The sequence below is a fragment of the Mustela nigripes genome, chromosome 1 (genome assembly GCF_022355385.1).
Source record: "Mustela nigripes isolate SB6536 chromosome 1, MUSNIG.SB6536, whole genome shotgun sequence".
Classification (NCBI taxonomy): Eukaryota; Metazoa; Chordata; class Mammalia; order Carnivora; family Mustelidae; genus Mustela; species Mustela nigripes.
The window spans coordinates 99406525-99430265 of NC_081557.1; the positions used below are offsets into that span (position 1 = coordinate 99406525).

A 23741-nucleotide genomic window follows, 5' to 3' on the forward strand; every position below is an offset into this window, starting at 1 on the left:
TCATAAAGAACTACATAAATACTCAGGATGATGTAACTGTGAGTTATGCCCATGATGTTTAAAGCCTTCACTCACAACACTCATTTCAGGTCTCTTTTTGGCAGTGGCTCCAGGTTTCAAATGACAGCACAGCCCATCTGCAATAAGGGTAATTCCTAGTTTTCAGAAGCATTTATAGTATAGAGGCAGAAGGGATGGAAGCGTGAGTGACTGAATGGGAAGGAGAATGAGAGAGAGGGAGCGAGAGAGAGAACAGGAATGTGAAAATCCAACAGGTGAGTAGGGGAGTTGAGAAGAAAAATGCACTCCATATTTTTGAGATAAACAACACACTTGTATTTGCACCCAAAAACACTGCTGATGGGAAATACTGTTAAGTATTTTCACACATTCAAACACACACACGCACACATACACACACCCTACCAGACACCACTGAGTACCACAATATACTCAGAAATTTTTCTAAAACAAGCAGAATAGTAATCATGCCAGAAATAATAGAAATCAGTTAAGAAGCTAGCATACTGAACCAAAATGTACTCATATTTTTGCTGTCAAAACAAGTTTGTTTTGCAAACCAAAGCTGTCTAAACCTGGGGAGAATATTATCTCAAAGTATCCCTAGTTCTGTGCAACTCAATACTTTTTATAGGCTGTACCCTACTCTCACTTACGTAAGTGCTCATTTTAAGGAAATGAGGACTGTTTTCCTAAATATCTTACGCTTATACTAGCTTGCTTTTCTCTCAAAGAGCTGAACATAGTAAAGAAACTGCTTGTTTTACACACATTAAAATAGAACACAATGATCTTAAAGGATATGCAGGGCAAATAACCACTTAATGGAAAATCAATTATGTAAAATTAAGTTCACTTTGATCATAATTAGTCATCAATCTCTTACACAGTTGTGATTTATCTTGTTGATATAACATTATACCAGAGTTTGGTATTCACAGGAACATTTGACAAGATGGTTAAAAATCTCAACTGTCAATCTCATGTTGTACGAAAGGAAGAAACGAGATAACTGCAAAATTGTTAACTAAATCCAGAATGTTGTAAAGTATGTTATTTTAGTAAATCACTACTATTAATGCAACCATTTGTTAACTGTTTAAATTTCTTAGTACTTAACAAACTCCTTTACACATAAGTAAGGGTGACACAGTCATCCATCATCAAAGCTCAACCTTTTTTTTAAATTTTGGGGACTGGAAAGCATGGAGTTGGGATTTGGGTCTATAGATTTTACAGGGGAGGGAGAGTTAAATGTATTCTAAATTCTAGAACAGTGGAGGGAAAAGATTTTCCCCTCTCAGGGCTAGGGTAATGAGTGTGCTGGAAAGGAAAGGAGAGAGGAAACAAATTGTAGCATTCATTGCATTACAATTTGTATCTTCCATCAGCAGAAGCATATTCTGGTGTTCTAGACCTCCAGGAGAGCTCAAAATGACCTTCTCAAGAGGTCAGGGGAAAGGACCCTGTGGATTATAACAAGGGTGACCCTACGGACTGGGTTTGGCAAGGACCAGGTATTCAGGCAAAGTAATTCACTGCACCTGTTTTTACTCTCTTAAGTGTCCTGTGTGTAGGGTACTTTACATGGTCACTCCAAGTAATAATGGAAACCAGCTCTGGTGTGTAACGTGTTTTCTAGTGGAAAATAAATGCTCCAGCTTACAAGTGAACTTGGAGACATAAAGTGTACAGTCAGAAATTGCTTATATTTAGTTAATTCCCATGTAGGCCCAATAACACTGCTTTCTAGTCCCCTCTCCTTGTTTTCATTTTGTTTTATTTTTCTTCTTCTGAAATGAACCTGAAACATCCCCCAAGTTATTGTGCCTCCCAATAAAAGCACACTGTAATTCTGCACATCACTGCTCTGGCAGTGTAAGAGCTCAAACAAGGGACTGCTTTGCTCACTTACTCATTAAGTACGAACTGCCTGGTGTTTGCTGGGTACTGGTCTAGACATCAGTGAGATACCTGCCAAGGAGCTCACATTCTAGTGGGGGTGAGACATGCAACAGCAACTGGCACACCTTTATGCACTGTCTGGTGCAGGTAAGCACCATGGAGAAAAACAGAATAAATAAGAGAGTGCAGGAAGGAAGGTAAAGGGATCAGGGAAACAAAAAGCTATCAGGGGCCCTTTGAGGGTTGGGTTCGGAGCGGAGGGTTGATATGACAGGACCTACGTTTAAAGGCTCATTCTGGCTACCACACTAAGAATAAACTGGGTTGAAGGGGCAGGCGAGAAGGATGAGAGAAGGAAGACAAGCAGGCTAGTCAGAAGGTTATTAAAATTACTAGACCACGGTAGAGATGATGGTGACTTGGACGGAAATGATAGTAATGGGGACATTACAAATTGGCTGGATTCTGGATTTTACTAAGAAAGTGTTTTTAAGTAATTTTAGATTTACAGTAACTTTGCTAAGAGAGTAGAGAGTCTGCATATATTCCTCATCCTTTCCCCAATTATTAACATCTTATGGAATATTTGTCACAACTAGGAACCAACCCTGGCATACTACTACTAACTAAACTGTAGTCTTACCTTGGATTCATCAATTTTTCTGGATCATTTGGAAGGTAAAGGCAACAGGATTTACTGATTAATTGTAAAAGAGTTTAAAAGTGAGACGCTAAGGGCATCTCCAAGGCCTCTCCTGAGCAAGAGGAAGGATGGAATAGTCATTTCCTCAGATGAGGAAGACCACGGGAAAAAAAACTGGGGAGATAAAAATTGGGGTTTGAATTTGGCCACATTAAACCTAAGATTCCAACTAAAAATTCCAGTGGAGACGTCCAATAGGCAGTTGATTATAAGAGCACTGGTCTCAGGGAACAGTGCCTATTAGCCGGAGAGGGATTTTTAAAATAGAATCAAGAGAACTTGATGCTTAATTGCATATGATGAGTACAGAAGAGGCTAAAAATGACTCCCAGGTTTATAGGCAAGAAGAGACAGGCAAATGATGACAGAAGTTTTTCAACTTTAACCTTCTCTTAATTAATATACACATTTTACCATAATCCTCTATAATGAATCTAAAAATCTCAATCGTCAAAATTTTAATAATGACCTTTAAAAAATAACACATTTTACCGAAAGTATTATTTTTTTAAAAAAAAGAATATATATCAAATACATCAAACTTTTCTTGAAAGAAATAAAAATGCTTTGGGCAGAATTAAAGATCAGAAACTACAAAATGGAGATTTTAAAGTTTACTTGCATACAAATATATTTAAGCGTTCATGCCTTCATTCATGCATTTCAGACTAATCTGCAGTCTGTTCAGAGTGAAAGGTGCAGCCAAACTTAATATTCTTTTAGTGGCTTTCAGAGGGGTAAGATATTTTTGAAAATCAAATGTTAATAAAAGTTTATCAATGAAAATACAGAATAAATTGCAACAAAAAGGAAAAACTCAGGCACCTCTGTAACAATTCGCACTTGACAGAAGACCTGCTGACATGTCTTATTCCAAATGAGATGTTTCTAAAGTTTAAACATCAGTATTTTCAGCTCTGAACATTAAACAATGGAAAATGCTTTCTCAATCCAGTTCCTTCCAAAGAGAAAGTGAGTGATGAAAACTATCACAGGCTGTGACAGAACATGATGGTAACTTTACACCCTGTCCTTGCTGGGTAAATGGCCTGGAATTTTACAACATAACCAAAAAACTATCTCGAAAAAGAATCAGAGTTCAGGATCCATCCATACGGCTTTCAACATAAAAGTAAATTCTTCAAGCAGTTCTTTGGGTTTTCCTTGAATTCTGCATCTGACACCTCCCTTCCACTCCATCACTATCATTCTCTCTTACCCAGACTTTTGAAAAGGCCAGTTGGCTAAGCTCTCCCGCCTACTCATTGATCTAGCAGTCAGAAAAAGTGATCTTAATTCCCAGCTGTGACTTTAAACTTGAGACAAGGCTTTACTTTTGTAAACCTCAGTTTCTTCATCTGCATGAAGGCAGTAAATACTTCATTTTCCCTCCCTCTGAAGGTTACTGTTGAGAACAAGTTAAATAAGGTACGTAAAAGTTAATCATGAATTATTACAGACCTTGTTAGGGAATTACCATCCTATTCAGGCACAAGGACATAATCATGTTATCACCCTGACACAAATTCTTCAAGTACTTTTTGTTGCCTGTTAGGTTAAGGCAAGTTCCTTGGCCGGGCACTTGAGAACACATGCCACAGAATCACTGTAAACATTCCTCTGGCTTTCCGCCTCATAAAATAACCCACTTCCAGGTCACAGGAGACCAGTGTTGATCAGAATGCACATCTCAGGGGCGCCTGGGTGGCTCAGTGGGTTAAATCTCTGCCTTCAGCTCAGGTCATGATCCCAGGGTCCTGGGATCAAGCCCCCGCATAGGGCTCTCTCTGCTCAGCGGGGAGCCTGCTTCCCTTCCTCTCTCTCTGCCTGCCTCTCTGCCTACTTGTGATATCTGTCAAATAAATAAATAAAATCTTAAAAAAAAAAAAAAGAATCCACATCTCAACTCATGAGTGAGTCAGGAAGTCACTGGGTAGACAGTGACTATCATTTAAAAAAAAAAAAATAGAATGAGTATATGACCCATGATAAGTTTAAGTATCTTTCTGTGAAATTTACCTTTCAATGTTGTGTGCACTTGTTACTGGGAAGAGATGTAAAATGAGTTTCTACTTGAGGGTGCCTGCAGGAAAGCAGGGAAAAGCCTGCCGTGACCCCCTCCCTCCTTGGCGGCACTTCATGGCCTTCCACCGGCGGGCCACACCCATCACACTCCCTGTGCCCTTCCGCTTCAACTTTCTGGGTCTCCTCTCCTTATCTGAAAAATGGAGGTAATGTCACAACGAGCCATCTCACAGTGCTCCTATGAATCACAGATCAAACTCCTGGGTACCACATGGGATGAGGCACCACAAGACTTTCTCTGCCTTTTCTTCCTTTCTGCCTGCAAGCCCATATGACAAAGTAAAGTAATATCAATAGACTTAAGCTGGAGGCAAAAGAAAAATGAACCCAGTGCATACCAAGCCATGATATCTATAAAGTTAGGAGTTTCCAATTGCCTTGTGTCCCAAGCTACTACTCATATGAAAGACGCCTTTACATCAAACCACATACGGAGGCTGCCCGGAGAAGAAACGTAACTTCATATTTCCTTGATGTCTGAGGGCAAAAATCACAACCACCAGGACTGGAGCAGAACGGTGTCCTCTGGGTCTGCTGGGACTCCTGAGGGCTCTCCGTCCCCAAACCACGGTGTTTCTCAATCATGCCATCTGTTTGTTTTGCTATTATTGTTCCTTGCTGATAGGGATCTCATTTCACTGATTAAACAGGGGAGTGTCCTTTAACAAACTACCTGTTCTACTTTGCTATTTACCGTCTGTAGCTCCATAACCCACAAACCAGGTTAGAATGTGACTACAATGCACATCAGTGTGGAAGGGGTGCAGGCCTTCCCTGCAGCCAGAATGCATGTGCTCAGTGCCCAGGTCCTGCAACTCCTACACAGGTGGGCCAGAAGCTTTTTGTTCACTCCTGGTTTTACTGGTTTTTTTACTATGGTGGTCAAATTTCAAAAAAGTGGGGTACTGTATCAGTGATGACATTAACTTTCAATTTTTAAAATTAATTATTTGTTTAAATGTATACTAAACCCTCCCAAAGTGAAGAATTAAATGAAGTTTTGGTTCATTCTTCAAAGTTCCAACTTTCCACTCCGACTATTCAATCTATACATATGCAAAAATGTCACAACCTGAGCGGCATTCATAAGCATGCTTATGTTCTCAATTCCTCAGGGCGTTCTGCCACGCACTAACAAAGTACATCCTATTTGCTATAACAGTCAAGGTCCTCTATTTCCAGCCTCAACCTGTACTCCTCCCCACTTTGACAATCTCTACCTTACCCCCAGAAAATTCTGTTGGTAATAACTTGTGATTTAAAGCTCCCGGCTTCTGTTTGATGCCAACTTAGTATATTCAAGCCCACTTACTGTCAATATAATATTTCTATGGTACATTACAAGTAATGGACATTCAAGAACACTTAACCTGATTTATTGCTGCATCTTACTGGGATGCTCTCTTTTTTGAATCCTGTTAAGTCAGAAACAACCTCTCCAACTTCTGAATTGTTTGCACCTTGTTCACCCATGAGTGGTTCTGCTACTATAATCATGTCCCGTATTTTATCTCTTTTACTAGATCTGCCTGTCTGAACAGAAGTTAAGTGCAAGATTTGAGACTCAGATAGTCACTTACTAAATGTCAGTCCTAGGGCAAATATATTTAATTTCTTTAAGCTGTAGGTCCCTCATCTGTCAAACTGTGTTGAGAATACCTACCTGTGAGTACTAAATAAAATGCCTTAGCACAGTTGTATGCTACACAGCTGTTTAATACTGGCTATTAAAAATGGCCCTCTGTTACCAATCTTTCCACTCCCTAATGCAGTCAGTGTGTGAGAGGTGCCAAGTTTAGGACACCTCAGGGCAATCTGACTTCTCTTTCCCAGTCCCCCCATCTGTCACCGATTTTTAACAGTTTATTCTTAAATCCCATGAACAAAACAATCTTTCCTCATTATTCTTACACTCATTGTGATACACACGCCATCATTTCTTAACATCTCAGCAACTAAAATGGTCTCCTGATTTCCCGAGCTGTCCAAGCCCTGAAATCCAACCACGCGAAGCAAATAAAACTAATCCTGATAAGAAAGATCATAATGATATTCTAATCATCAAGCCCTGTCTGTTTTCAGTTCTCCTCTTATTTCTTCTTTCTGTAGTATTTAAACACTCTTAACCAGGCCCTTCTTTAAATTCTCTCTTAATACTTCATAGACCAACATACCAATTTCCCTTCCTCTCCTCTAATCTGTCTACTACTATCTTTTCATTTGTCCTGAATGCTTTTTATCTGCCTACACTTCAGAGAATACTGTTCCCAAGGATTTGTCACCTGGCTCTCTCTCATCCACTCTCTGGATTCACACTACACTGGAATCCTCAATCACTACAGACAACAAAGTGTACAACCTTCCTATGCTGAAATTTCTTCATCTATTAAATGGGGATGACAATATTATCATCTATAACTTCAAAGGCTAAAGTTCATATACTAAAATACATTTTAAAAAATCCATGGAAAGCACGTGAAATGGTCTCTGACACATGGAAAGCACAATATAAATGCTTCATTTCTTCCCCTTTGGCTTCAAGCATTATACATGGACATACCTCACAAAACTTGTCCATAGCATTCATTATGCGGAACTACTTTAAAATGTTTTCCATTAGATTTGTAGTTCCTTAAGGGGAGGTTAATTCTATCTTGGAATTATGTTCAATCACACACAGTAGGCACTCAAGAAATATGTATGAATTAAATGAATGACTATTTCTAGGGTCATGCTACCACTGACACTGAACCTCTCCACAAAATCTTCACCACATCCCCACACTCTCCTGAGTCAACCCATATCTTTAACGAAGCCTTCAAGATCCTCTGTGATCTGCCAACTTTCTCCTTCCTAGCTCTTGCTATTCCGCTTTATGCCAGTAAAAACCTTCTCATATCATATGCTTGCGCAAACCCCAAGAGCGCCGGTCAAACCCCTTACCCTATAAAGGCTGCAATCTTGGTGTATTTCTTTTTTTTTTTCCTTTAAAATTTATTTATTTGAGAGTGAGAGAGAGCAAGAACATGAATGGAAGGGGCAAAGGGAGAGGAAGAAAGAATCTCAAGCAGACTTCCCCCCCAAGCGGCCCAATGAGCGGCTCAATTACATGACCCTGAGATCACGACCTGAGCCTCACTGGTGAAGATACTACACAGAATAGACAATGCACCTGCCAGAATTATGTGGGAAGGTTAGAAAGGATCTAAAAATGATAGAGAATGATTGATCAGCTCCTGAATGAAAAAGGACATCAGAATTATAGAGGTGAAAGGCGCCAAGCAGAACTTCCAGCCCAAAACACTTCAAGCAAGTAGAGAAATGTGCTCAAGGCCACAAAGTGATCTACTGGTGGCACAGAAATCAGGCTCCCAGCCCACTGGATCCTCTAGGTCCTCCAAACACCGATTCTACCTAACAAACCAGAGCCACTTCCTCCCAGTGTAGTCACTTCCAGGCCTCTCTCTCTCCTCCAATGAGCTGAACAAACCTAGAACTTCTGTGTATTTGGCACGGAGAAGCCAAATCCTCGTGGTCTCTATCTTTTACAACGTTGTGGACAACACAGCTCTCATAATCTCATTCCCATATACCCCAGCATCAGTTTAGAGGCTGTGCATGAGATTTCAGGGCAAGAACAAAGCAGATTTTTCTCTGATGCCAATCTACATGAAGTCAGACACACTGAGGGAGAACTAGAGCTGGTCATGCTGGGTTACAGACTGACTCAAGAGACTAAGCTTGCATTTATGCATGTGTTTCAAACAGACACTCTGCCACAGTGGCATAAGCCAAACCAAAAATAGAAAAGGCTTAGCAGCTCAGGATTGTATGCAAGTACAAAAGTGTGCATCTGGCTTTGGACGATGGCTCTTAAAGGACATACCTTAATTATACACACATATACTGCAGGAACACATGCCTATAAGCCCTCTGCCCCAGAGATTCCGAGGGAAGAGGCCGAGGAGGAGCTAAGTAGCTGCACTTTGAGACAACCTTCAGTGATGTGGATTTAACACACTCCAGGCTTGGCTGAGCTACTGGTTTAGATCTTGGCTAATTCCAGACAAGCCTGCTAAAAAGGCAACATATAATAACACTGATAATGACGGCTAACATTCTTTAGAGTGACTCATAGCTTACCAAGCCTTTATACAGTTATTGTCTGCACAAGACCTGGAAGACTGACAACACAGGCAACATCACTGCTGTTATTCTACAAAAGAAGAAAATGAGGCTCAGCAGAAAGATGGCGGCCCTGGAGTCTGGAGCTTACTGGAAAGAACGGACCCTGGGTCTTTCATTTCCAAATCTCATGCTCTTTGGGGGAAAGCTCTAACAACTTGGCAGTTAGTGCTAAAAGCTGACCTTAAGCCCCCAATCTCTGATCTAACATTACTGATGAACTCACAGTGTACACTGTACTATCATTCACTTTTAATTTTCTCTTTTACTTAGATAGGACTTAGTATTTTTTCTTTCTTTCACTTTCTGTTATCTTCAAAGGAACACCACAAAAATACCATGTGTCAGCTATACTAATTAGGGCAAAAATCTCAGGCCTAGATGGATGCCAGGAAGCAGCAATCAATAGCAGTCATGTTTAGAATTTAGATAAGAATCATGTTAAAACCACTTCAATGAAGCTGATGCCCTATGACAATATACTTCCTCATTTCCAAAGAAAGCTGCACTAATATAAATAAATGGATAAGCTTGAGAGTGTATATCATTTCCAACTGAAGGAAATGAGAGGACTTTATGAAATAAAAATCCAATGTGTATGTAATAAGGAGGAAAACTGATGTATACAGCTGAAAATCAAGATGGGTAAAATAAAAAAATCAGTCTTAGTTCTAGCAGTGATTATAGTCCAAAGACAGACAAGCAATATGATTCTTGATAAAGGAACTTTTGGGTCATGAATACACTACTTCAGCAGCATTTTCAAAGCTTAACATTTGATCCAGAAGTAAGATAAAACAAAGCTACGGTAACAAAGCCTACTTCCTCCTTGAGCCTACTTATGGGAAAATAATAACTTCTTTGATTAAATAAGCCTTCAAGTTCTGAATATTTCTCAATTTCTGCGGACAGTTATGCACACATTCCAATTTATGAAGTTAAGACAGTAGAAGCAGGGACCATTTGTACCAATGTCCATTTCATCAACCCTTGTGTTCACTGTGTGAAAAAAAGTCCAATTTCAACAGCTCTCAGGGTTCTCTCAGCTGGCAGGAACAGTAGAGAACTAGACAACATTCTAAGGCCACTAAAACCCCAACAATTGGGGCACCTGGGTGGCTGCCTTCAGCTCAGGTCGTGGTCTCAGGGTCCTGGGATAGAGCCCCGCATCGGGCTCTCTGCTCAGAGGGGAGTCTGCTTCCCCCTCTCTCTGCCTACTTGTGATCTCTCTGTCAAATAAATAAATACAATCTTTAAAAACAAACCAACAAACGCCCAACAATTTGATGTAGAAACTGGAAAATCCACTGGGGTGGTGAGGAGGTTAAAGGTGTCTGAAGGGCACAATGCACTATGCCCCTTTTAGAAAATATCCATTTTTCTTTCTAATTTGCATGGGAATCATAAGAATATTATTTTCTCATTTTGGAGAAATTGTTTTATGAGTTTTAGGAGGTAAAATATATCTTCTTGGAACAAGGAGATTTAAAAAGGAAATGTATTATTTGAAGGACATAAATTATTAATTTTCTTCCATAGCTTTCATAAAACATGGATGACTCGAGGGATAAAGGCTCCCAATAGTTCTGGGGTTATAAGTACTATTCAAATACCCTATATATTCCTAAATCTACAAATTAAAACATGTAGACTGAAAGCACATATAGAGATCTAGTATACCACGCCATTTTCCAAGATAACCTTTTTAAGTATGACATACATTCAGGAAAGTACAACAAATTATAAGCATAAAGCTTGATGAAATTTCATAAAGAGAATACCCCTATATATCTACCACCCAAAATAAGAACTCAGAACATTCCCAAGTTCTCCAGCATTCCCCCTCAAATATTTTTCTCAGTAATAATTCCCTCTTTTCTCCAAAGGTAACCCCATTATCCTGTCTAATCCCCAATGTTGGTTTTACTTTAAAACAAACAAAAGAACTTCATATAAATGGAATACCATAGTATTTACTCTTTTGTGTCTGGCTTATTTTGCTCAATATTTGGAAAATTTGGGGCACCTGGGTGGCTCAGTCAGTTAAGTGTCTGCCTTCAGCTTAGGTCATGATCCCTGGGATACTGGGATGGAGTCCCACATTGGGCTCCCTGCTCAACGGGGAGTCTGCTTTTCCCTGTACCTGTGCCTGCTCCCTACTCATGCTCTCACCCTCTCTCTCTCTCAAATAAATAAATAAAAACTTAAAAAAAATTACTTGTAAAATTTGTCCTTGTTACTGCATGTAGTAATAATTCATAACTGTATATAATATTCCATTGTATCCGTATGCAGAATTTATCTACTCTTCAATGTGGGTTAGTTCCAAAACCTGAGGATTATAAATAAGCTACTCTAGAAGCATCTTTTTAGGCAACATCTCTGCATTCCTCTTGGGTTTATACCTAAGAGGGCAAGTGTGGAGCCCTAGGTAGCATAAGTCCAGCTTTGCAGACACTGCTAAACATCTCTCCCAAGGAGTTGTGCTATTCATCAGGAAAAGTAAAGCTTAGAGGAATGCTGTGATTTTGCAGCTAAATATGTAGTGATTTAGGACAAGAAGCAGAGATAAGTTCCAGACCTCATAATTTAATACCACTTTCTCCTGAACACTGTAGATAATGCTCAAGGCAATCAGGCTGAGATTTATTAATGTACAATCTGAAGGACAGGAAACAGATAAACCCTTCAACATTACCAGAAGACCTCTTCTGCCTTTCAGATCCTGAAACAGAAACCAGAGGGTTTTTTTTAACCTTCTAAATTAGGTGTATGACCTTAACCAAGTCACTTATTTACCTAGCTTCTCTGTAGTAAAGCTTTTGCAACTGTCAGATGACTGTAATGCTTCCACTTATTACATAAATCGATAAACCTTGACAGAAGCATTTTGAAAAGGATAAAACACTGTAGTGCTGTCAACAATCTACAACATAGTCTATAAACAGGAAATGCTATAGTTCTCTTCAAGTCAAGAAACCTTTGGATCTTGTAATATATAGCAATAATAAAGATCTACTAAGCAAAGGGAAAGATATTCCAGTACAAAACACTGCAGACACTTGGCTACAACTTTACCCAAAAAAAGAACACGTGGGAAATAGGAAATTAGTTAATGTTGCTGGTAACAATAACTATAAGAATAACAACAGTAAGATTACCTAATTAGAGCTTTATGGTCACAAAGCATTTCATATAAAATTCATTAGAGGATTGGGGGGAAAAAAAAGGTGTCCATAAGAAAAACAAGTCCTCTGGGGCGCCTGGGTGGCTCAGTGGGTTGAGCCTCTGCCTTCAGCTCAGGTCATGATCCCAGGGGCCTGGGATCGAGTCCCGCATTGGGCTCTCTGCTCAGCAGGGAGCCTGCTTCTCCTCATCTCTCTCTCTGTCTGTCTCTCTGCCTATTTGTGATCTCTCTCTCTGTCAAATAAATAAATAAAATCTTTAAAAAAAAAAAAAAAAAGAAAAGAAAAACAAGTCCTCAATGCTATTTTCAGTATATTTGATTATCTCCAGGAACAAAATTCTTCTAGCCACTTTTCTCTTTCGAACACTGGCTTACAGTTCTCTCCAACACAAGTCTTTACGGCTTCGAAAAGGGACAGGAAAACATGGCCACTCTACAGCTCACTCCCAACACCAAGGCGAGTTAAAGTTCATCCCCCAAAAGAGCTTTCCTTATTCACAAAAAAAGTATTTCACACTGCACTAGTGGATACGAGAAATACTTGAAAACTGGGAATCAGCTTCATTCTCTTACCCATCTCCAAAATCTTTAGGACTGAGCATAAAACATATCCCCATTTTCTTTTTCCTGTATTCCATTTCTTTTTTGTTTTTATTATTCCCTTTACCCAACTTCCTCATTTAAGAGACTGAGGACAGCCTTCTTAAGAAATACCGGCATCCTCTTCCTCTCTGTTCTCCCTGCCACAGCTGGTCTTAAATTCTAAGTGTTACAAGTATGGCTGGAGCTGTTTACACACCATTCTGATTTCTACCTCTTCTGATAAAAGATGACATTGAGCACTAAACCGTGTACAAGGTGACAACTCTACATTTGGTGTGTCATTTAAGAAAAGACAAAAAGGTACTATGAATTTAGTAATACAAATTCATATTTTGATCATCTTAACAGCCATTATATACTTTTAAGTAATTATACATATATATGTGTGTGTATATATTTATAATACATATGAGATATATGTGATATATATGTTATAAATAATTCATTTGGGGATATTTATGAGAATTTGAAAAAATCTCTAGCAATAACATGGAGAACCCACACAGATTCTTGTACCACACTCTGAGAATCATTAAAATCAAGATATATGGTAATTCTCTATTTCCCAGTATAAATGAAAGGATTTGGTGTTGTGAAGCATAATATTAACAAGAAAGGAGAAAAGAACCCACGTGCACATTTTCCACGCCAGTAATTTGTGATTTTTGTAAACTGTAAGAAATTATGACAGTATAATCTCCCAAAAGACACTAAAAGCTTTATAGCCAACGTTTTCATGCACATTATTAGTGAATGGTAATACATATAAAAATATGGATCAATGATTCTAAGCATCAGCCTCCATAATCAAGATGGCCACACACCTGTACACATGCTCACAACAGCTTCTACAAAGGAGGGTATGTGTTAATGACCACATAATTACCAACTGACCACAATAATTCAGACAGTTAATTTGTTCTGTCAGAGATGTTTCTACAACCCACCAACTCAAGCATATAAATGTCAAATTATCTCTAACTTGGTATTAAGCATAATAAAGCACAACTGAGTTAAAATGCACCAGAGAGATTGACTTATTCTGTTTTGGTCCAATCTGAACTCAGAGTCCTAATGTATTGTAATGGACCTAAATGACCAACCAAATGACTAGAGTCCATTAGACATTTAACAATACAATTACCATTAATACCTAGAAAGGGATAATATATACATATATAAGTATGTACCGATACACACACACATACACACACACACGAGAGAGAGAGAGAGAGGGAGAGCAAGCACATAAGCACACAAGTGCTTTTTTAGGCATCTCATATTCAAATGTGTTTTGAGACTATTTTTCCTAAACTGTTAACTGGTTATAACATTTTATTTTGCATGCTCTACAAAAGAAACAACATTCCTTAAGAAGTATTAGAAGAAACACCTGAATTAGTCATTAAAATGCTCTCTCAAAAATTGTCTCATATTAACCAGGAATTGCATTGCAAGTTTAAAAGCAACAACCCTGACTTGTTTTCTGAAAAATTCCTTCTTGTTCTTGGGGCTCACAGCTGGCAAAGTACAGGTCTATAATCACCCTTAATCTTAAAACCCACTGCTCAGCTCTCAGTGGTTATAAATTAGGAGGTAGACACAGACCTGGATCTGAGTCTTAGCTTTCTCACGGTCTAACCACATGTGAATTAGGTTCTAATTATTTAGGCAAACCATGTTCAAGACCACCAAATACAATATTCACCACAATGCTGCCAACAGAGAAGTTTTAACAGAATTCCCTGTTTTGGTCGATCAACAAATATTTATGAGCAAGGTACTAGATGACAGAGTGAAGTTACAACTTTTATGAGGTTAAGGCTCCAAAGTCAACAGAGAAGGTGAAAATCAGGACCAAACTGCTACAGACTATCACTTCTATCACCGTTAAGGTACAGGAGCTTTGTATATTCTAAACTAGATAAAAGAACAGAAGAAAAGGAAAACCATTAAGTACGTATTAGGACATTTCAACCTTTAAGATTATCAAATTCTTAGCAAACTGAATATTGGTCAAATATTCTAAAGAGATGCTGACCACTTGCAATTCATTACATTCTGTTTTAATATTAAGACCTATAACCTTAGTACAGGTTAATGGATTTGTTTGAAGTGGTGATAAACAAGGAGCAGCACCGTGAAGAGCATACCATCTGGCACAAATTTAAATGTGTATTGCAACTCTACCCTATTCTATGGGCCCAGCCCCTGGGTATCAAAGAGACTGTGACTTACACGGCATTAACATGTAAACACTAAACTGTAAGAATGAACATGCCTGCATTTCCTTGATTCAATAAAAACTTACAAGCATTTACTATGTGCCAGCTACTATGAAAAAACTCAGTTGCTGATCTCAAAGAGTTTACAGATGAGAAAAAAAAATCACCAAGAATCAAAGCAAAATAATGTATAAAGAGTATAGTAGAGCAGAAAGAAATGCCTATATCTGCCTAAAGGGGGTAGAACAGTCTTCAAAAAGGAAAACAGTGCTGGGGTAAAAACCAAGGAAGGAGAGGATAGCCCAGGGAGAGAAAAACTTGTATAAAAGAAGTAAAGAAGAATATGGCATGTTTAACTGATCTCCAAGGCTGAAAATAATGGTAATTTATTTCATAATAGTTCATTCATAAGAAAAGACTGTTAATGAGATTACGGTGATATATAGAAACTAATAGGAAATCAACACTACTCTCTAACAGCCAAAGGCTGTTTCTTAGTACCTACTGTAAGATGGAACTAAATGCAGATAAAAAGGGCGACTTCAGGAGAAAAAAATCTGTTTATTTCCAATGTCTGCTTTAGCTTTTAAGATTCTCATATTCTTTATGCTCTTTACTCCTTTGGAAATGAGGTAACAGCATGGCCCAATGCTTGCTTGTCCAGGCTGAGTCCTGTACAGCAGACTGAGTTTAGACTCTGCTATAGCCCAGTTCTGTGATCTTCGGAAAGCTGCATAAACTTCCTAAGCCTCAACTTCCTCATTAACAAAATGAAGATAATAACTACCACTTAACTCATGGTGCTATTTGTGAGGTTTAAAACAATAATGCACATAGAGCCTTTCTTTAATTGCAGTATTTGTAAACAGCATACAATCAACGTATGACAGCAGCTGCTAATTACTGTTATATTTTACAGCGTCCATATAAATTGTATCCCAAATTCAAGCTCCTATTACAATTCCTATGTATTCTACAGAAAAAAAGGGAGATAGATATTCTTTACCAAAATCTTTTTGATAAACAACATTGATGTTACTGAAACTTTCAGTATTACTTGAGTTATAGTCTCTGTGTGACTGAGAATATGATATTAATAACTTGCTTTTCTTTTATTTTTATACATGACACCTTAAATCTAATAATATTCTAAATTACAGTGCTCTTTGGTATTTCCTGTATTGTTATACTAGGGGGAAGGGAGTTTAAGGTAGAATGAAAAACACACACATAAGCATCCAGAGGTCTGGAGTTTACTGTAGCCAGTTATTTAACTGTAAGATCTTGGAAGAAGCACCTACTCATAAAAACCCTTCACTTTCTCATTTAAAAAATAATGATATACGGGACGCCTGGGTGGCTCAGTTGGTTAAGCAGCTGCCTTCGGCTTAGGTCATGATCCCAGCGTCCTGGGGTCGAGTCCCACGGCAGGCTCCTTGCTCGGCAGGGAGCCTGCTTCTCCCTCTGCCTCTGCCTGCCATTTTGTCTGCCTGTGCTCGCTCTCTCTCCCTCTCTCTCTCTGACAAATAAATTAAAAAAAAAATCTTAAAAAAAAAAAATAATGATATGGAATATAAGAGTCTTCTCTTTAAAGGTTTGTATTCTGGGGTGGGAGTGGGGAGGTGGGAATGGAGAGTTACTATTTCACAGGCACAGATCTTCGTCCAGGATGAGGTTCTGGAAATGGGGAGTGGTGGTGGATGTACAGCAATGTGAATGGAATTAACGCCAAACAGTGCACTTAGAGACGGCTAAAACAGTGAAACTTATGTGTCTTACGGCAATAAACAATACTTTAAAAGAACGTTTAAGTCTGTGCCCTGTATCCCATTAAGCCATTCCTTCACCCACTCAGTCGTTCATTCAAACATTTATCAAGTGCTTATCATGAAACACCCCGAGAGGAAGACACCAAGAACAGTACTTAGAACTGAGCAGGAAAGACAGACACGTATCCAACTAAGTGCCATAAACCATCAGAAGCTGCATACAGAAGACTGAAGTGGGAGTTTTAAAAACGAAGGTCCATTTTATCTACGGTGGTCAGAAAAGTGTTCATAAAAGGGAGGACCTAAAGGTGAGTCTTAGAAGAAAAGCATGTATTCACCATATGGAAGTATTATAACCAGCAATGTTCTTTGTCCCACAGTTAACTTTAAATCTTCATGACTAGAGGACAATTCTCTGACAATGGGAGACTGAAAACATCTCTTAAGTGATGTACATAGTTAAAAGTTCCATTTTAGTAATCTCCTTCTTCATTATCAAGAAACAAAGAGAAAGGGAAGGGAAGGGCAAGGAGGGGAAGAGTGGGAAGGAAAAGAAAAGAAAAGGAAAGGAAGGGAAAGGAAAGGAAAAGAAAAGAGAAAAAGGAAGAAAAAAGGAAATGAAAGGAAAGAAATAAAAAGAGAAGAGGGGGAAAAAAAGAAAGGAAAAGAAAAGGGTCATTACATTAATTTCGATGCAAAACCAAATCAATACTAGAATCATAATAAAAGTAAAGCTATTTGGCTTTCATTGCTCACTTAGGTTGATATTAAAGGGAAAAAGCATGTCATCTAAAAGACTCTGTTATTTATTTAAAAAGTAGAAGGACAGCATAATGGGTCTTATTATAGCACTAAAACAAGGTATTATTTGAGCAGTTTGCTTAGAGAAAGAGAATGACTCATTTAGGGCACCATTAAGTAAGTGATTGTATCAGGGCAGCAAAGGGCAGCCTAGAAGGGTTCAGTCCCTTCAAATGTGAGAGCAATTTACTTTAAGGGAGGACCTTTGCTTTCTCTGGAAACTGGGACTATAAACAAACTTATGTTTCCATTATCTTGCTTTTAGTTTTATCAAAAGTTGCTTGGTTCAAAATAAACTGACCCTCTAGAGCCCTTGAAATCCTAACCGAATTAGAAAACAAAGAAAAAGACCAGTAAATTCTCAAAAATATGAAATGTCAGAAAAAAAAGAGGAAAATGGGAGGGGGTGCAAGGGTTATATAAAATAGATGGAACAAGGAGAAATTTCCCCCCAAAGTGAAAAATTTTAACTTGGTGTCAGTCAATAAGATACTGCCAAAAAGGAATAAATGCAGAGGCTTAAGACCTAGGAATGACCATTACCATCATTAATTAATGTCTATTTGTAGTTCTGTAAGGAAAGATAATCCTTCAGCTGGTAAGACTGCAGTAAGATGTGAAAGAAAACAAAGGAGTTCTCCCATGAATGTTGAGAAAGGCTGAGGTCCCATATTAGGAACTGCACTGAGTACAATACAGACATTTTTGTTACGTATCTCGCCTAAGATACGTATGGGAGCACAAAAATGTAAATATGATTACAAGTGACTATGTCATCTACTCCCTTCATCTGACACATGGTAAGAAGAAGCCAGAAGGAGAAACAACATGTCAGGGGTCACCTAGCAACATGGAGACAGCCCACTTCCTAGTGCCAGCTGAGTTCTCGTTTCATAGATTGCTACTAGTCATTTTCTATAAGCCGCTGCTAGCTCACGTACCTAAGCCAGGTTTTAAAGAAAAATGATATAAAACAAAAGGGGTAAAAATTATTGTATCGAGGACCATGGAGCAGTAACAGTAACAGGGAATGAGGATGCAGAGAGCCAAGCACACCATCATTTCTGCCACCAAGGAAGTCAGTGACGGCGGTAAGTCATTTACTTGCTTTTAGACTTAATTTATTTAATATTAAGTATGTATGTACTTAAGTAGAGCCACTGTTTCAAACAAAAGCTCCCTGGGAAGCTTAGTATACATGAAGGAAAAGATGGAGCTGCTCTGAATGAAGGCAGAGTGGAAGCTCAGGGTCCTGTCCCAAACACCTCCATAGAACACCTAGGCACTCAGTGTACTGTTCACAACCCAAACTACTGGAGGAGCTCAGTGGAGGCCACATTCATCAATGTCATGGACCAGGAAAAGTTCAAATAAGATTTCAAAGGACTGACAGAGGATTTTCACTCTGTCGAGTAATGATGACTTCTTAAAATCATCATTATTTCATAAGTAAAAGGATATTCCAAAGTCAATAAATAAATAAATAAATAAATAAATGGTCCTCTCAGAATGAATATATACAACTTATCTGTGTAAAACTATTAGTGGCCAGAAAAAAAGATATGATAGACTAGTAGACGAGGAAACCACTCCAGACCATCTCAGGTCTACTCACGTTCTAAAGTTACACAACTCCTACTTTTTTGGATCCTATATCTTCAAAGAACTAATTGATACCACCTCAAGTATCCAAAAAACTGTTTCCTATGTCCACTATTTGTTAACCAAATATATAAAGTGTCCCAGGGTCACTTTATTGCCTTATTAAGTAAGGCAATAAAAACTAGAGAAAATTCAGCTGAAGTTTACGACTGTAAAACTTCAACCTCAAAACAAAGGACATAATTAGTTATTTTGATAAAATTTTCCCCACGCGGGGCGCCTGGGTGGCTCTGTGGGTTAGAGCCTCTGCCTTCAGCTCAGGTCATGATCCCAGGGTCCTGGGATCGAGCCCCACATGGGGCTCTCTGCTCAGCGGGGAGCCTGCTTCCCCTCTCTCTATCTGCCTGACTACTTGTGATCTGTCTGTCAAATTAATTAATTAATTAATTAATTAAAATCTTTTATAAAAAATTTTTCCCCACACTTAACAAATGACTATAAGCATCTGTAATATGTTCAGGCCACGTGTAATTTCCTGGTGATTAAGTGCCTCTGAGCTGCTTCCTACTCTTTATTCCTCCACACTCAGTGTTTACTTTTACCAACATCATGCTTCTGTTTAATAAATTCTACTTTCTGAGGTATTTCTGGGGATCTATTTCCTCAAGTTTCAGCACTGTTTTTCCCTTCTTTACATTTTGGCAAAACCATTCCAGACATTTCGTGAGGAAATCACACTGAAGGGTGAGGTGAAGCTGTATTTCCAGGATTATGTCACTTCCCTGAGCCTAAGGAGCCATGGGATCTATTGCTCATGGCTACAACTGTTTTTTCCACATCTCAGTTTAAAATTTCTAAGTTGTAAGAACACACATCATTCTGGTAAAGTAAAAAGTCCATTTTGCAGTTCAAGTATTTCTCTGCTAAACCAAGTTTTGATACTTTAAAGACCTCTATCTTCCATATCACTAAGCCCTGGGCACCCAGAAAACCTCGGGGGTTCCAACTTTATGTTTCCCTCCCCCTCTTGCCCTACATGTCACATTTTCCATGCGAATCTCAGACCTATCTTTTAACAAAGAGTAGCAGCAGATTGCTGAAAGGTCCATTCCAACTTTGTTTCACTGTACTCCCATCTTCAAAGCAATGTTTCTTAGGAATACTATGTTGGAAGAGATAACCACCAATCATCATTTATAAAACTGAAACCTCACATTATTCATTAAGCCTTCACATTTGGGGGGAAATAAAGACAGATCCATTAACTTTCATTCGAACACTATTTTTTCGAATTAAAAACAATATTCTGTGTCTTCTACATTCCTCCTCCTGTAACAGGAGGCCGAAGGAAGCATAAAACAAGGTCAAAAGAGCCACAGGAGTCTCCCTTTCTCGTACTGTCAGCTGCTGTGCACTGATTCTCTAAATGGGTACAACTAAGAGTCCAGGTACAGCAGGTCTGCAAAGACCATTTCCTTTTAGCACTAAGGGATCTTGTGGCTATCTTGTAGGTTCAGCAACTGAAAGATACTCTGGCCTGAAGCTGACCAAAGGGCATCAGAAGGCACAGCCACAAGTCACAGAATGATTATGGGCAAATATAGTAAAGAGGGGATAAAGTTTACTTTAAAACTTAATTATCCATCATTTAAAGCACAAGCACAAAGACAATAAGGACACCTGATAATTCACACCACGCATTTCTTCTTAGACATCACAAAACACAGGGCCATCACTTCTTTTTATAGAGTCATTCCCAATAACATCTTCTGGGTCTGATTCCACAGGGGCACCTGGAAAGCCATGGGAGCCTTCATCCCAACACTTCCATTTGAAAAGAAATGAGCCGCAAAAAGGTAGATCCAAACTAATTGCTCAGGGCTCCAACAGTCAGCCTGAATCTGTCACTGCTGCCAGTCCTTGGTGCCTCGTGGAATGTCTGAGTCCTGGCTACAGTCCGGCCCCTCATCCCTCTGAAATCACTCTTAAGAGGGCTGCCACCCGTGAGCCATCAGTTGAGGCTGTGAGCATGACCAAAGCACAGCCTCTGTTTACTGAGGGCTCCTGGCCTTGCAGCGAAGTCATGGCAGCTGCAGCACCTCTTCCATTTATTTCCAGTCCAAGCATTAGTGGTTGGACAGAAATGAGGCGTCCTCATTCCCAGAGGTCAGGAACAAATAGAGGACGAACATTTAAAGGGTTAAGAAGTAGGAGGGTGGGCTGGGCTTGAGGAGTTCCCTTCAGAGATCTGCCCAGTGGAAAAACCCAACTGACAGATCTTGCCAGCTTTTTTGTTTATGTCCCAGTTGGCAGAGCATCAAACCAAATCCGTCTGTGCACCAATTTACAGAAAGATGAAGGAAGAGGCTCAAGAGGCAGCCCCATAGGTGAGAACAATTCATGACTCCAACCACCACACAGGTGAAGGCCATAGTGCCAACAAGAGTAAAACACACCATTTTAGTAATACACACAAATATGCGTGAATACGCACAAAGGGAATACAGTAAGCAGGTCTTCTTCTGGCTGCAGACTACAGCTGTCATCTTATAATTTTATGTGCAGGAGTAAAAGAGCATCTTAGTGAAATAAGTTTAGTTTTATGCTGAGCATGCAATATTCATAAATATCAAATGCTTTCGCTAGATTTAAAGTTTTCTTCTTACATTTAAATTTTTCCCACTATAGCCCCTAAGATGTAATTTCTATGCTGTGACAGTGCACGCCTGCATTTTAAAAGCACATGCAAAATCCGCCACCTGATTTCACAGTCAAGCCGCACACACTACAGCTCTCGTTTTCGGGCACCTCTGAAGAAGGAGTGATATTTAATACTGAATATAAGCAGTCTTTTCATCTTACACTGCAGAGTAATTGCTTCCCACTTCAGAACTATAAAATGAGTTATCATCTCTGACTTGCTCTCTAAGTGCTATGGCCAGCATGGAAAAAATGACAAAGAATATTAAGGGCTTACTCAAGGGAGTCGGATCTTTGCTAACTGCCAAGAAGAAATCATGGCTAGTCAGGCATAGCACAATGAGACATGGCATGAAAAATGACATACGTTACTGGGTCTTGGTTCTAGGAAATCATTTGTACTTAATGCCCTCAGAATGCAGAAGCCCAGCCCTTCTCAGTGTCGAACACACCAGAGAAAAATTATAGCTGCACAGAGATGGTGTTCACAACAGGAAATATATGAGTGATACTGTGCATATCTATTTGCTGAACATTTTTGTCTACAGAAAATAGTGAAGGCACATGCTCCCAGGAACTGAAGCAACAGTGCTTTCAGAGTTCTCTGTTACTGAGTTGGGTCCACATAGCTGTCTGCCTAGTCGAAGGATGGCAGGGTTTAAAATCCTGTCGAGCATGGCCCCCAAAGCCAACAGTCTTCCATATTTAATAGGCACAAAATAGAATGGAAAAAGATGGTGGGAGTAGTAGGACAGTGGCCAATACACAAATTATCTTATGTACCTTTCCTCCTGCATTACAGAAGAAAGAAAGGAACAGGAGAAAGTAAAGGACAGGCACACATAGAAGTATATCCAATTTGAATGACAAGATGTATAAATAAATATAAAATGCATAGAGAAAAGCAGAGTTTTTAAATCCCACTCAATGCTACCAACATTTTTTTCATAAAAAGTATCAATCCTTACCTTTGCTTGTCTCTTACTGGCTTCTCTTCTGGCTTCCCTTTCCTTCAGCCTTTTCTCCTATAAAAAAGGGGGGAAATTAGCAGCATATGTACTTCTATTTATTACACATAAATCAGATTACACATTCTTGGCATTTATTTTAAAGCCAACTAATACCTGACATTCATTTTTAATAAATATTTACTGGGTGCCCGTGATGGGCTTGGCATAAGTAATCATAATTGTTAAGTATGTGTCAAACAGATCTGGAATTGGATCACAGTTCTACCACTTAATAGCTTTGCAATTTGGGGCAACTTATTTAGATTTTGTAATTCACTTTCTCACTGAAACATGAAGATAACAGGAACACACAGTTCATAAAATTGGCATAAGAATTATATAAAATACTATGCATAAGTGCTTGGCATGATGTCTGACATATGACAGATATATAATCAATGTCAGTTATTAGGATAAATGCATTAGTGACTACTTCCCTTTTTCTCTAAAAGGAAAATTTATAAAGGATATGAAATCCATTCTTAGAAAAGGAACATTTTCTGAAACAAAGAACAATGGAAGATCATTCTTACAAAGCATGTTATTTTATTAAGTTGTTTCATAATTGCCCCATTAGTTTTTCAATGATCATAAAATAGGCAAAAAAATGCAACACTAACATTTTTAAAAATAAGAAAAAATTAGGGTGTACAATATTAAAATTTAAAACAAAATAACCGAGCTAAAGTTGAAAAGAATTTTGTGGGTTTTAAGATTTTATTTGAGAGAGAGAAAGAGAGAGAGACTACATGCATAAGCAGGAGGGAGGGGCAGAGAGAGGGAGAAGCAGACTCCCTGCTGAGCAGGGAGTCCAATGTGGGACTCCACCCCAGGCCCCTGAGATCATGACCTAAGCCAAAGACAAATGCTTAACCATCTGAGCCACCCAGGCACCCCAAGAAGAATTTTGTTTTACATAAAAAACCTCTCTTTCTCTTCAAAAAC

At 38.8% G+C, this 23741-nt stretch overlaps 1 protein-coding gene across 1 annotated transcript in view; it reads right to left on the minus strand.

Annotated features, from left to right (window-relative positions):
* DDX10 (DEAD-box helicase 10) overlaps positions 1-23741 on the minus strand; it is a 289033-nt gene that overhangs the window by 87211 nt on the left and 178081 nt on the right. Inside the window, exon 16 of the mRNA XM_059392880.1 lies at positions 22755-22811. Coding sequence (XP_059248863.1) covers positions 22755-22811 — 57 coding nt within the window. The remainder of the gene's footprint in view (positions 1-22754; positions 22812-23741) is intronic.